We start from the raw sequence: 13,723 nt of genomic DNA on the forward strand, positions 1-13,723 counted from the left end.
ACCCTAACTTATAAAATATCTTAGACAATATTGGGAAAGTACCTTTGCACGTGTTTTATTTGCATTTTAGTAGGAAAGATAGATTATAAATTATATACATAGCATGGATAGGTGAACAAATTTCAATAATATAAAAAAGTAGGAAGAAAGTTGCCGGAGGTGTCTTATTGTTTCGAAACAATAACATCTATTGAAATATTGCGTTTGTATTTCATTGACGTCTTTTGTATTATGCACAGTGCTTGCAACTCAGTTTCACAACCCATTATTGTAATAAACAAGATTCGACTAGAGTCTGGATTCAGAACTAACGAGTTTACAGTTCATAAAAATATCATTTTATTTATCAAACTTAAACTAAACCAAGGGTATATAATACATGGCTCGATGTTTAAATTATACAGGAATTGATACATACTTTTCTAAGTAACAATCAATCAAATGTGTCTATTTCATGAACTTATCTTTATTCTGCGTAAGAATTTTAGCAGACGACTTGGCATCCAAGAAAAGTGATCCTACTTCCTTCACGTCTTCCTTTTTAACAATTGTTCTCTCGTTTATCTTCGCTGTTAATGCAGCAGGAGTTAAGAGCTGTACAACGTATCTAAGGGTTGTTTTTGTTCCTAGTTCGCCAAGGGTAGCCAAAGCTTCGTCTTCGATTTGCAATCCTTCCGTAACAGCTCTCAATTTAATTATTTGTTCTATTTCTGTTCTCGAGTATGGAAGTGTCCGTATGATAAGTAATCTGTCCAAAAGATCCAGGGGTATTCCATGAGGAGAGGCAATGTCTTCTGTTCCCCTAATCACACAACGTCCTCTATTCGTAGCAAAAATAACTATGGGAGCAATTGCACTTTCCAATGCACGATGAAGATAGGTGAATGTTTCAATGTCCAACATATGCACTTCGTCTATAAACAAAACTCCTGGTACCAACTCTGCGATTCCTTGGTCGATGTACTTATTTACTACTTTGTTTATTTCCTTGCGCAACTTATCTACAACAAATCAATATTTTAGACAGTTCGCATTGTATAAAATTAAAAAAATACTTCAATGTTTCCACAGCGATGTTACCTGTAATTTCTGTCTTCTTAGGTTTCATTAACTGACCCATCATGGACATGATATCTTGACCACCCTGTGGCTTGGCATTCGCAACATCCAAATCATGTAACGTTACATCCTGGATCACTTCCTTCTTCTTATGCACATCACCCTTAGGCAAAGGGACGTACTCCTCTGCTTCCAGATCAAACTCTGTAGCAAAGTTATCGCTTCTGCCCTGCCGTTTCACAGCACCATTGTTCGCTTCTATGTAGATCACATCTCCAGTCTCCACCTTTTCCTTTTGCAGAGACTCGTATATGGCAGGATCTAACTTCAGCTGCTTCGTGCCCTTAGCAGTCTTAAGACCGATGACAACATGAGACACCGTCTTTCCATATCCACCCATTGGATTCTCAGTCTCAACCGGAGTCAATTCCGTCACCTCTCCTTCGTACACTTCTTTAGTCTCTTTGATTCTCAGACCAATGGCTCGTCTGAAGTTCTCCATGAGGACTTCGGTCTTCTTTATTTCTGAACTGTAGACTTCCGAGCCTACCATGGGGCAGAAGGGTACTTTGTTGCCTAATTCCTGAGCGATGGCAAGCGCAATTGCAGTCTTGCCTGTGCCTGGTGGACCGGCTAACAGCACAGCTCTGCCAGCCATCTTCTTGGACTTTATCATGTCGACCACTACTCCAGCAGCCTACAATGTTTCATATTATAGTTTAATTGTTACCATGATAATAAGTAGACTTCTTGGTGGATTGAATATTAGTTGATGGATTTGAAATTCTCATTGCGAAGCGTAACTACAAATTGTTGAATGTATTACAAGAGTAATGTTTAGGGGAAAAAGGACTGTTTGGAGTAATATGTATCCTAACCTGTAGAGTTATTCCTTGATTAAAGAAGATTCTAAAAATTTAAGGGATCATAAATTGTTCAAACTATTATAAAAGTAACGTTTAAAACCAACAAAATTGTTTGGAGTAACTTATATCTTTATTTATAATATTCAAAGTATCCTAACCTCTCGAGCCATTTCTTGACCAACGAGGCCTGCTGCAGCCTGTATCGCCACTCCATTTTCGTCGAGGCCAAGGCCCTTGATATGGGTGTGAGCTGAAATTCTCTGAGTCTTAGCAGTGCTCTTTACTTCCTCGATCTTCATGTTAATAAATTGTAATGAAACGTTTCAGTTAATTCAAGATCACGTTGTAATATAGATACCTGTTTGATTAATACAACAGTCGCGCCCTCCATAGCGACGCGGTTGCCATGGTAACGCGGATCGTTCCGATTGGTTCCAAGCGGACGCGCAAGAACGGCTCTGATTGGTCGAGTTCAAACTACTCAACGCGGGAAATTCAAATGCTCCAAAGATGATTTCTCTTTTATTACTATAAATTACGCTTGCCAGTAAATAGAAAAATATTCCGTGAATGTATAAAGAGTAAAACAATTGAAATGTTTATAGAAAATGTTGTATTAAGTGGAAAAAGGAGGAATTTGAGAGAAAAGCGTTATTCTAGGTTTTGTGGAATTCACAGTCATTTTGATTCGTTTTTTCAACGCCAGATGTCTCATGGGGTTGTAATCTTTCTCGAAAGTTCTCGAAGCTACTCGCAGTTTGTATATAAGGAGCTTCGAAAGCACATATTAACGGGGTCCGATGCGCCTGGGAAAATATTTGAGCTCCATGCTCTATAATTTAAAAATATTTACTTCTTAACAATTTACTTCTTGAATGTACCCTGCGAACAGCCCTAGGTGTGCTTCTTCGACCCCCTATTTTGCTTTCAGCTCTTTTATTTATACAAAATTTTTAAAGGAACGATAAATCAGAGATTTATTATAAATCATTTCATGAAACTATTTTTGTTATTAGCTCTTCCCCAAATCTTCCCCAATCTTCCCAAAAGAAATGAATTTTAAATATACTATAGTTAAAGAATTATTCAATGCACAAAATGAAATAACATCGTTTCCTTTTTAATTATACAATACAAATTGTTTTACAAAACTATTTCTGTCGATCTTCACATTGATTCTTCCAAAAGAACTTGGATGAATTTGAAATATCAAATAATAAAAGAATCCTTCAAGAACCAAAATACTTCCATCGCTTCTTCTTTTATTATTTAATATAAATTGTCATACAAAACTATACTTTATGCAGCGGCTTCCTTTCCTTCTCTTTGTAGGATGGTATCGCAGTCCGAGCATCCCTCATCTAGAAATGAAAATGTATCGATGAAAATATTTTCCATGTTTCTATAACACCAAGAGTTTGTACAAATCTGAAACTGAAACTTACTTTAACATGAGCGTATAAAATAATTCCAGTCAGGGTCAGAGTGATACCGATCACTTGATTAATGGCTAATGTTTCGTGGAACATTAAAGATCCACCTTGAAGCAGCAGGCAGAATTTGGAATGTCCAACCATGTTATAACTAATTAATAAATAGGAAACAACAAAGTATTTTTTGAATTCAAAGAATTTATCAAAAGGATACGTCAGTGGAGAAGTTTTTCCTATTATCCAATAGGAAGTTAAGTTGACGAAAAATGCTATTACGCCTGATAGCACAACCATAAGCTGACAATAAAACATACATGATTATTTAACTTTCTACTTGATCGATACTCCTATAAATTAACATACAATATCTATCAGAGACCAACTATGTGCGAATGTTTGCTCCATGGGTTCTAGAAATGGCACGATAAAGAACAACATAATGGCAGACAGAGGTGCTTGGTAATACAACAATTGCATCGGATCCATTTGAAATTCTCTCTGCTTTATATTTACCATCTAGACATATAAGAACAATGTAAATACGAAAGTAATAAAGCGATGTATCGATTATCCTGCATCGAATACTTTGGAAAAGATTTATTGTGTAAAACTACCATACCACTTGGTACAAAGACGTTACGAGCACTCCCAGTGTTGCATATATAGTTCCAATAATATTGAACTGTATATCATAGTAAAAATTAATTACTACGCCCAATATAATAGGGATCAATGTCAACTTGACAAGCATACTAAAGTGCTTCTTATAGAACACCATCTGCATTATTACTACGCATGGGGTGGTCAACATCTTCGCTACTTGATAAGTTCCCACAGTGTTATGCGCCAAACTCAAATTAGTGAGTACAACGAATCCACAGAACGTCATAGCGATCAACAGCATATCTTTGATCGCTATATCTTTTATTGAAAAGACATCGAATCTCTCGCAGATTATTAGTCCCACGAAAGTCATGATAAAATGTATCATGGACAACGTAATGTTTGGGAAGCCTGTGTGGACATAGAGCCATTTATTCAACAGAACAATTACTATTGAGAAGAATATGTTCAGTATCAGATAAAACGCAGTGACGATTTTCTTATTCATATCTTTCTAAATTCTTTACTGTACAAATTTATTGTACAGATTAGTAAATAAATTGATGAACAAGTTGTTTATTTTAGGTTACGTTTTGCATCACAATCTGTACATTCTAACTTTTATGCTTGCCAAGCATGTTAAATTAGTATTTTTGTTTGTTAAAATTTTTTTAGAGACATTTATCTTCTCTGATCATTAATTTAAGCGTGCTTTGCGAATGATAGATCATCGTGAGTATAAATGATTCGAATCTGCGCTGTGATGCCGGATTCTGCGCATGCGCGCTGCGATATCAATAATGGCTGCCGCTCGCGCACGTGCAGTGAGAAACCTGTGCTGAGCGGGCAGGACCGTGTGCGTAATGTATTTCACCCACGCTAAAAAAAAAATAAAAAAAATAAAAAAGGATCGTAGCTATAGTAAACGACGTGTGGTCGGTTCCAATTCAAAGTCATAGATACATTGCAATCATTGGTAGATTACAAAAGGTAACAAAAAATTAGATATTTAAAGTGTTGAAATTGTAAAAGTTCATTTTCAAACATACAGGGTGCCCCAGAATTAATGTACGGAGCGGAAATGGGGGGTAGCTGAGACGATTCTGAACAACAATTTCCTTTTCAAAAATGTTGATGGAGGCTTCACTTTTGAATTATTAACGAAAAACACCGACCAATCACAGCGCCCGATTAGCGAGCGGCTGAGCGCGCGGTAATCGGACCTTGTGATTGGTCGGGTGGTTACTCGTTAATAATTCAAAAATGAAGCCTGGGTCACTCATAACTATACAGGGTGTCCCAAAAATGTTGTAACACCTTGAAAGGGGTGGTTCGGGAGATGATTTGAAACAACTTTTTCCTTAGCGAAAATGTCGTCCGAAGTTTCATTGAAGAGATATTAAGGGAAAACACCGATCAATCAGCGGGCTCCATTGGCATACTCGCGCTCTGATTGGTTGGAAAGCGCGGCCGCCTCGCGTTCTGATATGTCGACGTTTTCCCTTAATATCTCCTCAAGGAAGCCTTGGACAAAATTTTCGCTAAGGAAAAAGTTGTTTCAAATCACCTCTTGAACCACCTCTTTCAAGGATCTCCAACATTTTTGGGACACCTTGTATTTATAATTATAGTTCTATTTAAACTTCCCGCTTTAAAAGAGCAACGTAAGATGGCTAACGGGCCGTTTGCGCATGCGCATCATTCGTTTATCGCGATTGCGCATAACCTTCACGAATCACAGTGCATCCTAACCTATAACACGCTATTTACCATACAAACAAACTACAGAGGGCGCCAAAGCGCGAAGCGTGACACTAACGTTCGGTACCCGCTAAATTTTCGAGCGGCATTGTGATGTGATTTAAATGTTAAATTGACATAAGGATCGTTGAAAAACAAAGTGGAACATGGAAGAATTTCCATTGGGGTACAGAGAAATCGTGCCCGACCAAACACTGCCAGAGAAATGGAACGAAATCACTTTGAACACGGGTGAGCTAACATAACCTATACCCGTTAGCCGGATAAACGAAAGTCTTATTCGAAAAATACTACAATTAAACCTTTTTTATTGTTTACAACGAACGTTTCACGCTCACAACTGTACACTTTTCAAATGCTAAATTGTTGAACTTTCAGGAAAGAGTTCCTAACCTCGTGGTACAGTGAAGGCTACATAGTTAAGAACACAGAAACATTCCATATTTTAACTTTGAGACTTCATAGAGACTTGTATTTCCAAAGAACTCATAGAACAATATCAATATTATATCTTTAAGAAATTTGGACTCCGATGTTTACATTACCACTAGTGGTTTTGTTTGTATTGAGAATTTAAATACTGTGTAAATGTTTTCTTTAAACGTAACAGCTTTATAGCAAACGGTTACTTAAGAACGCTGCAATTGTACACTGCCGAATTGAAATACAAGCAACATAAACAATATCTGCTAATATCGCTATAATAAAACTTAATTTTGTTACCTGTTTTTAACTATATGTCCTCCACTGTACTTTTTACAATAATTTGCAATAATTTACAATAACTACAATCTACATCACCTTGCAGGAGGAAGTCAGAGTACGTTGGAAGACATAAAAGTGCCAGAAAGAACCGGTGGATACTCCTACAAGGATAGCTCGAAGTATTTCACACGCAATCGCTTCATTTACTGGCGCATCTCCCATGATGTGCTTGAATTAGTCGAGCACAGCTTGGACATCGATTTAGCCAATTGTAGAGTAAGATACAAGTTCACAGACACGCCAATTTTGGATGGGATTTCTATCCACGAAACGGCCAATTCTGTCATCGTATTGATAGTGACGGTGTCTAGCATTCATAAGTTATCGTTTCCTCATCCTGAAAGAATTTACAAAAATGTGAGTAATTGTTGAAAATATAACAGTAGTAAACATAGTTAAATACAGTAAACACAACAATTATCGATAACTCTCTCTGAAGGAATATTCGATATTCAATGATGCGTCAGCGCAGAATAAGAAGAAAACAAAAGAAGAATCTCACATGTTTCATGTAATCACAAGTGCAGGAACTACGAGTAAGTAAACAGTATTTTAAATAAGAAACTTGTTATATATTCAAACTATTTCTACCTTTGCGCAGACTCTCCAATGCCCCACGCAGCTGCATCGTGGTTCATCTCACCGCAGGAAGCACTGTTCGCTCTTGCTTACAACTCAGGAACCATACTTCTCTTGAGATTAGACGTCAAGACCAGTCTGGTGCACACCAGTGAATTAAAGCAAGACTCGATTGTGCCAAGGTTCCTCAGTGGGATAGCGACTGCTTTCAGAGGCCGCAATTCTGAAGCTCACGTAGCCATGTCCATGGTGATACACAGTTGTGGGAACGATACGTATCTGTTTGCCTTCTGTAGAGAAGGCAACATTCGCATGTGGTCCTGCAACAGAGCTCAATGTATCGCTGTGACTGATGCAGCTATCGACAATCGTATAGCATCTCAGGGTGCACAAGGCCACGTGTTGAGAAAAGCAGTAGGACCTGATAACGAATTGTATTTGGGGACGTTTTTAAAGTTCAATACCAGATGCGAGTTCACCATTTTGAAACCAGAACAAGATAATGGAATATTTAAGTTTGCTAGGTTATGTACAAGATTTGCACCAGATGTAAGTGATTCTTTTAAATATTGGAGAAAAATCAGGCTTTAAAATTCTCGATGTCGATTTAATATTAAATTCTGGTAAAATATGATTAAACAAAGAAAAAGAGTCTTCGTTGAACCTTTTAAAGTCCATAATTGGCTGTCAATATATATTGATCAAGATTTGGACCCTTTGTTCAATTTAGTTAGTCGTTATAAATTATATTTAATATTATGTACTACCTATATTACATATTATGCTACTAATTTACATTAATTTCATACAATTTATATACTTACCAATGCTTCCAGCAACATTTGGTTGACTTTTCCTTCACAACTACTCGATTGTGGGCAGTATGGAGGACCACCGATATGGACACCGTAGAAGTAACCCATGCACAACTATCCTTGAGTGGAGGACGGGTGAATTCCGAATGGGAAACAACGGTTCTGGAACAAACACCAGACAGAGATTACATCCTCAGCGATCCTGACACCAACCCAAGACGAGCATACATCAACTACATTTTCCATCCGGGCCAGTTTTCATTAGCCGACATCACTAAGGCATTGAATATTTACAGCAGACCCAAGAAAAATGCCCACAGAAAATGTAGAAAGGACAAAAGTCTCTCTGCAACTGAATTAAAAGAACGCGTGTGCTTGGCAGTGGAAGCTGAAATACAAGCTGAAGTAATGAATTACGAGCTGATGGATGAAGATTACTTGGAAATTGCCAATCGCTGCTGGTCAAAGTTTTATTCCTGCGTAATACAGTATCATGCCAACAGTACCAGACCCGTAGGCTTATTGTTACTGCCAAGTGTCTACGGAGTGGTTCTATTAAAGAAATCATCATTCTCGCTTTTGAGACCGATGGAGGCTTTGGAGTATTTAATGTTCTGCAATGAGAAGTCCTACATGTCTCGATTCAAAACTACCCCTGTTCTGTCCCAAGACGAAGACATTTGCCAAGATCTCATCACGCTGATGTCAGTGTTAGTGTTACTGGAGGAACAGTTATCAGAGGAAACGAAAAGTACGATAAAGAAAGAGTTGTACAATTTAAAGAGTCCAGATATCATAATAGAGGAACTGCTGTCGAAGTTGATGTTGGAGTCGGAGGAGCCTATTAGCAACTTTGTCACCAATCACTCTAGTTGTCACAAATTGTCAAACATTAGGGACGTGTCCAGTGCCATGGCAATGCTGTTGGAAGCGCTGACCTATGACCTGGGTCAGCCGAACAAGTTGCGACTCAACGAAAACCATGATGCTTCGAAGATGTTGCTCAACATCAAACACTTCTTCGGTAGCCAGCTGGGAATCTCTGCGATATCAAAAAGCGTGGCTCAGATAACACAATTGAGGTTTTCGATCTGCAGGAACCTGTTAATTCTCCAACAAATGATACTCCTGCGACCAGAGTTGTTCGATTCGAGGTCGTTACATTCCATAAAATCGTCTTTGGCGCCTAGAACTGTGGTGCTAACGCAAGCTTATTACGTTGTAACGTGGATATGCGAGTCCACTGTGTTGCCAACGCCTGCCCAATCACTACTGTAAGCCCAATTTTCTTTTCTTACGTGTCTCTACGTTTAATAGTTTCAATTTATTACGAACACTTTCAGAGACTCCAGTATTCAACGCCTGACGTTGCTGAACCTCGTTGATTCGAGAACAACCCTGGGACTCAGGCAACATCGACCTGTATCGTCGTTAGAATTGTTTATACAGTCTAACGGAGCCAAGCATGCTCATAATTTGATGGTCCACACGAATCTGGACGCGACTACCTTGATACCTTGGCATTATGGAATGCTGACACATGTCACCCTCATCGCACAACTTATGTATCCTTTTCGTATCGAAGGAGTTTTCTACTTTATTCCCAGCATTCGCTGAGCCTTCGACAAGTCAGAATCAAATTATGTACTCTGTTCGCTGTGTTCTTTATTCCATCAATATTTATCTTAACATACATCCTCCTCTTGTCTCAGCGCAAAATATCTTGTAGATATTGTTAACATCCTGAAGTTGCTTGCATCTAATTGAATAGAGAAAGTTGAAACTATGACTAATTATCTTAACTCTTGGTTCTTTTGTCGAAGAAGCTTCTTAATACTTTTCTACTTTATTCCCAGCATTTGCTAAGTCTTTGACAAGTCAGAATCAAATTATGTACTCTGTTCGCTGTGTTTTTTATTCCATCAATATTTATCTTAACATACATCCTCCTGTTGTCTCAGTGCAAAAAAAAAGATTCGACTAGAGTTTGAATTCAGAACTAACCAGTTCATAGCTCATAAAAATATAATTTTATTTATTGAACTTAAACCAAGGGTATATAATACATGGCTCGATATTTAAATTATACAGGAGTTGGTGCATACTTTCCTAAGTATACCACACAAAATATTCACTCTAAACAAATATTCATTTCTTTGTACAATTGTTATCATCAAACATTTCTTTAACAATCCAACAGATGGCCAAGGTCTGGCAACTTTATTTTTCCAGAATGGCTGTTATCCAGTTGCCAATTCTTGGTCGTACAAGAGTACGTGCGACTTTTAAACACATGGTGCGAATGGAACAGTGCATCGAGGAAATTTATTTTAGCAGTTGCACTATTAGTAATGGGTGAAGCACAAAAAGCTTGTGATCATTTCCTCAGAGCTTCCGGAGGGATCTTGACCGACCCATTTCTAATTGATACTTTACTCAAGTCCAACGCACCATCTGATAGCAATCCATTGATTCAGTATTATCTGAAAGTCATCAAGCTCTTCGAAGAATACAATGCTGCTGATTGTATCATAGAACTCGCTGAGACAGCTATATTGATGGCTGACAAGAATGATCCAAATTTACCCACTCTTCATTCGATAGTGTTTACGCAACACTTGAACCTAGGTCACCACACTAAAGCGTACAACTGTCTGAACTCTAATCCTGATGCTGCGCGTAGAGTGGATTGCTTGAGACAGTTAGTAGTGACCCTGTTCGAAAGGAAGAAGCTGATAGACTTGATTTTATTCCCTTATGTTGACATGTACGAAGACCTTGAGAGAATAGTAGAGGGCAGAGCTAGGAGCATGGATCTCACTGGGAACAATTACTATAATTTCTTGTACAGTTTTCACATAAATAAAGGAAACATGCGTAAAGGTACCACTTTGACACACTACAAAGTCAACGATTAGGAATTATTGATACGATCAACTGATGTGATTCTCTCTTTCAGCTGCTTCTGTGATGTACGAGCAAGCTATGCGTCTCAGCCAGGAATTGCAATCTCTTCCCATCGTGTTAAGACAAGCTCACTGTTTGTTAGCATGTATCAATGCTCTGTACCTTGTGTCGGACAAGTACAGGTGGATCGTCAGACCTGTCATCGATGAAAACTGTCCAGAGGACCTGTGTTATCATGATCCGCAGATAAGAAGCCTCTGCAAAATAAAGAAACAGGTGGAAGTTCTTGAATTGCGCGACATTAAGAAGGAATACTACGTGGTGGACGCTAGATTGAAGATATCGAAGATAAATTCGGAATTACACGTGATCGCGCACGCTGGCCCCTCAGAGCTTATCATTATCTCGTCAACCATTGGTTTATACACGACAGCGTTGCATCTGTGCGACCAGTTCAACATCAACAAAAGCTCTGTGCTTGAGAGTCTCACTTCGCAGTGTGTAAGGTTAAGTCGAAGGGAAGACCGTAATGCTTGGGACTGGCTCATCCAAAACGACATATTCGATATTGGATTGTTCAATACGAATATCAGTAATACCGCTTGGAGACTGCTGGAGTATTTAACGTTGAAACACGAGAAAGAGAACGCTAGCGAACTGCACAAAGCGGTCGCCAGAAAATTGCTTCAGGAGGGAGCGTTCATACCTCAGTGGTTATTAATGTCATACAAAGTAAGTTAACTTGTATTTCTGTGCCATAATTTATGTGATTAATCTTAAAAAAAATGGCTATCGTACTCATAACTCGAAATGATTTCTCATGTACCGTAGAAAAGAAATGCAGCAGAGCTGCTCCGTCTCATGCTGAACACTGGCAGGATATTAGAAGCTGGCGATTTGGCAGTCGAATACATCAATGCAGTCTTAGGTGATGGCAAAGAGCATTTCGGTCTAGAATCATGTTTGACATCCGTTGCCCCAGCAGTTTGGCTACCATTCAATACGCTGGAAGTACTTTTGTATGAACTGAATGAAGCCAGCGCAAACAATAACATTTTTACTGAGGTATCAAATTTTTGTTATTATGAAATATTGTGACAAAGTAGTGTGAATGTGTTGATAAAAGAAGTTAATACTGATTTCAGAGCTATAAAAAGTTGCAAGAAGCACTGGACGTCTACATGCAGAAAGTAATGAGGGTATCGGAGGACATGATTAAGATAAAATCAAATAAGAAGCGCTAGCTGTAAGTAATGTATATTTATAGAAATTATGTGGAAGTTTCCATAGTCATCGTTACAATAGTTATTGGACCAGTGATGATGGAAAAGATGAAACGCTACATCATGTTTTGCATAATATCGTATTAAACATAAATTGGTTTATGGCTGACGGATACTAATGCAGCGAATATAATAGTTATACCAAGAATAGACACAACAATCGCTGCAATCATTTGTGGGCATCTTTTGAATAAAACCTGAAACGATTTAAATGTATATTCCGATGTAAATGTTGCATACATGGAACTTATTGTATACAGAAATTGGCATTAGAGCGTTACCATTAAAAGAAATACCAGGGCAAGAATGAAAATTGTTCCGACTGGTAGAAAAAAAGATGATGTCCAATAATGTCTCTGTATTTCTGCATCTAAAGATAATATTTCACCATATGATATAATAAAAAGCAAAACTGAATCAATTGTAGGAAACATTTACAATATTTAATAACATTTGTTATATGTTCTGCGTTGGCTAAAAAACTAAAAATTCATATAATCCTTCCATAAACTATATGCAAGCTTGTAAATGCTTACAAAATGAATACAGAAATTGTTACATGCTCATATTGTTTGTAATTACAGAATCGAGGACTCTAGGCATCTACAAATTCCACTCCGGGTGTAACCCAGTCTCCTACGATGTACATATTGCATATACCACTCCTGCGTGCTCAAAATTTTTGATACAAATTCAACGAGAGAAAGTAGATTTGATTTTATATAATTGTTATCGAATGGAAATGTTTCGGACATACAGTTGAAAGACAACTATATTATTTATACAATGATTTACAAGTGCCAACAGCGATTAATCTTATCTTGCGTAGAATATTTCCAGGAACTTAATTCTGTCGCTCAGTTTTAGTGAGTTACTTTTGTAATGTTTTCATATTTATAATTATTTGTTTCTTTACCCTTTTTGTTGTCTGTCTATTACGCCGACTTTCATTTTCCTTTTTTAATTCGTTGCCATGTTCTACAGTTTTACTGAATTAAGAAGACGATACAAGTTTACGATAATTATTGTCTATCCGTAAAATAAAATGTTTGGGTATGATTCTTATAAGAATGTATTCTACGCATCGATTACAATGTACTTGGGATTTTTATAAACTGGTGTTTCCATCTATTCGCAGTAACCAAATCTAAATTCTATGTTCGATGATGAAAATTTAATGAGAATTATTATTCCCATGCATCGTAAACACTAGTTTATAATATATAGATATATGGTATATACTGTATATGCTCATATGTAAGTTAAAATTAAATTGTACATATGCTAAAGAGCCTTAAGGATTTGTTATGAATTATATTGTTAACAATTAAGTTAGTTTAACTTACAAATGAGTACGTACAGTGAAATGCTCTTACGATACTTACCCCATATCATGAACATTATTGCATACCAATTACTTGTCTAGGAGTTTCAGTATATGTATTATAATTTTACATTTTAGCTTTATTTGAATTTATAAGAACTACAAAAGTGAACTTCGCTATAATTCTTTTCATTGTGTTTGCAGATCAAAATAAACGAATTGAAGAGTTTCGCTATAGTTACAGTAATAAGTTTAATTAAAGAGGCTCAAATTGGACGGGATACAAATACAGAACACAATAATATTCGTGTATGTACTTATCAGACTT

At 37.3% G+C, this 13,723-nt stretch overlaps 4 protein-coding genes across 4 annotated transcripts; 1 reads left to right on the forward strand and 3 right to left on the reverse strand.

The window, feature by feature from the left end:
- Positions 1–315: 315 nt before the first annotated feature.
- On the reverse strand, positions 316–2,305 carry LOC128881749 (ruvB-like 1). Its single transcript, XM_054133040.1, has 3 exons — positions 2,084–2,305; positions 1,081–1,756; positions 316–1,001 (listed from the first exon to the last, which is right to left on the reverse strand). The coding sequence occupies exons 1-3, from the start codon at positions 2,222–2,224 to the stop codon at positions 448–450; spliced, it is 1,371 nt and encodes a 456-aa protein (XP_053989015.1). The 5' UTR covers positions 2,225–2,305; the 3' UTR covers positions 316–447.
- An 861-nt stretch (positions 2,306–3,166) lies between these two features.
- LOC128881742 (solute carrier family 35 member E3-like) lies at positions 3,167–5,187 on the reverse strand. Its single transcript, XM_054133033.1, has 5 exons — positions 3,978–5,187; positions 3,722–3,874; positions 3,573–3,655; positions 3,371–3,509; positions 3,167–3,286 (listed from the first exon to the last, which is right to left on the reverse strand). Exons 1-5 carry the CDS (start codon positions 4,467–4,469, stop codon positions 3,218–3,220), a joined length of 936 nt encoding a protein of 311 aa, XP_053989008.1. The 5' UTR covers positions 4,470–5,187; the 3' UTR covers positions 3,167–3,217.
- A 572-nt stretch (positions 5,188–5,759) lies between these two features.
- On the forward strand, positions 5,760–13,624 carry LOC128881886 (nuclear pore complex protein Nup160 homolog). The gene is made up of 11 exons (XM_054133280.1): positions 5,760–5,953; positions 6,531–6,844; positions 6,927–7,023; positions 7,089–7,615; positions 7,903–9,155; positions 9,225–9,446; positions 10,082–10,764; positions 10,841–11,520; positions 11,620–11,853; positions 11,934–12,034; positions 12,656–13,624. Exons 1-10 carry the CDS (start codon positions 5,869–5,871, stop codon positions 12,030–12,032), a joined length of 4,194 nt encoding a protein of 1,397 aa, XP_053989255.1. The 5' UTR covers positions 5,760–5,868; the 3' UTR covers positions 12,033–12,034; positions 12,656–13,624.
- On the reverse strand, positions 12,041–13,461 carry LOC128881953 (uncharacterized). The gene is given in 5 exon segments (XM_054133426.1): positions 12,041–12,268; positions 12,353–12,441; positions 12,635–12,663; positions 12,665–12,736; positions 13,457–13,461. Coding segments are annotated over 5 exon segments (309 nt in total). The 3' UTR covers positions 12,041–12,154.
- Positions 13,625–13,723: the final 99 nt, after the last annotated feature.

Source organism: Hylaeus volcanicus, chromosome 9 (assembly GCF_026283585.1).
Source record: "Hylaeus volcanicus isolate JK05 chromosome 9, UHH_iyHylVolc1.0_haploid, whole genome shotgun sequence".
Lineage (NCBI taxonomy): Eukaryota > Metazoa > Arthropoda > Insecta > Hymenoptera > Colletidae > Hylaeus > Hylaeus volcanicus.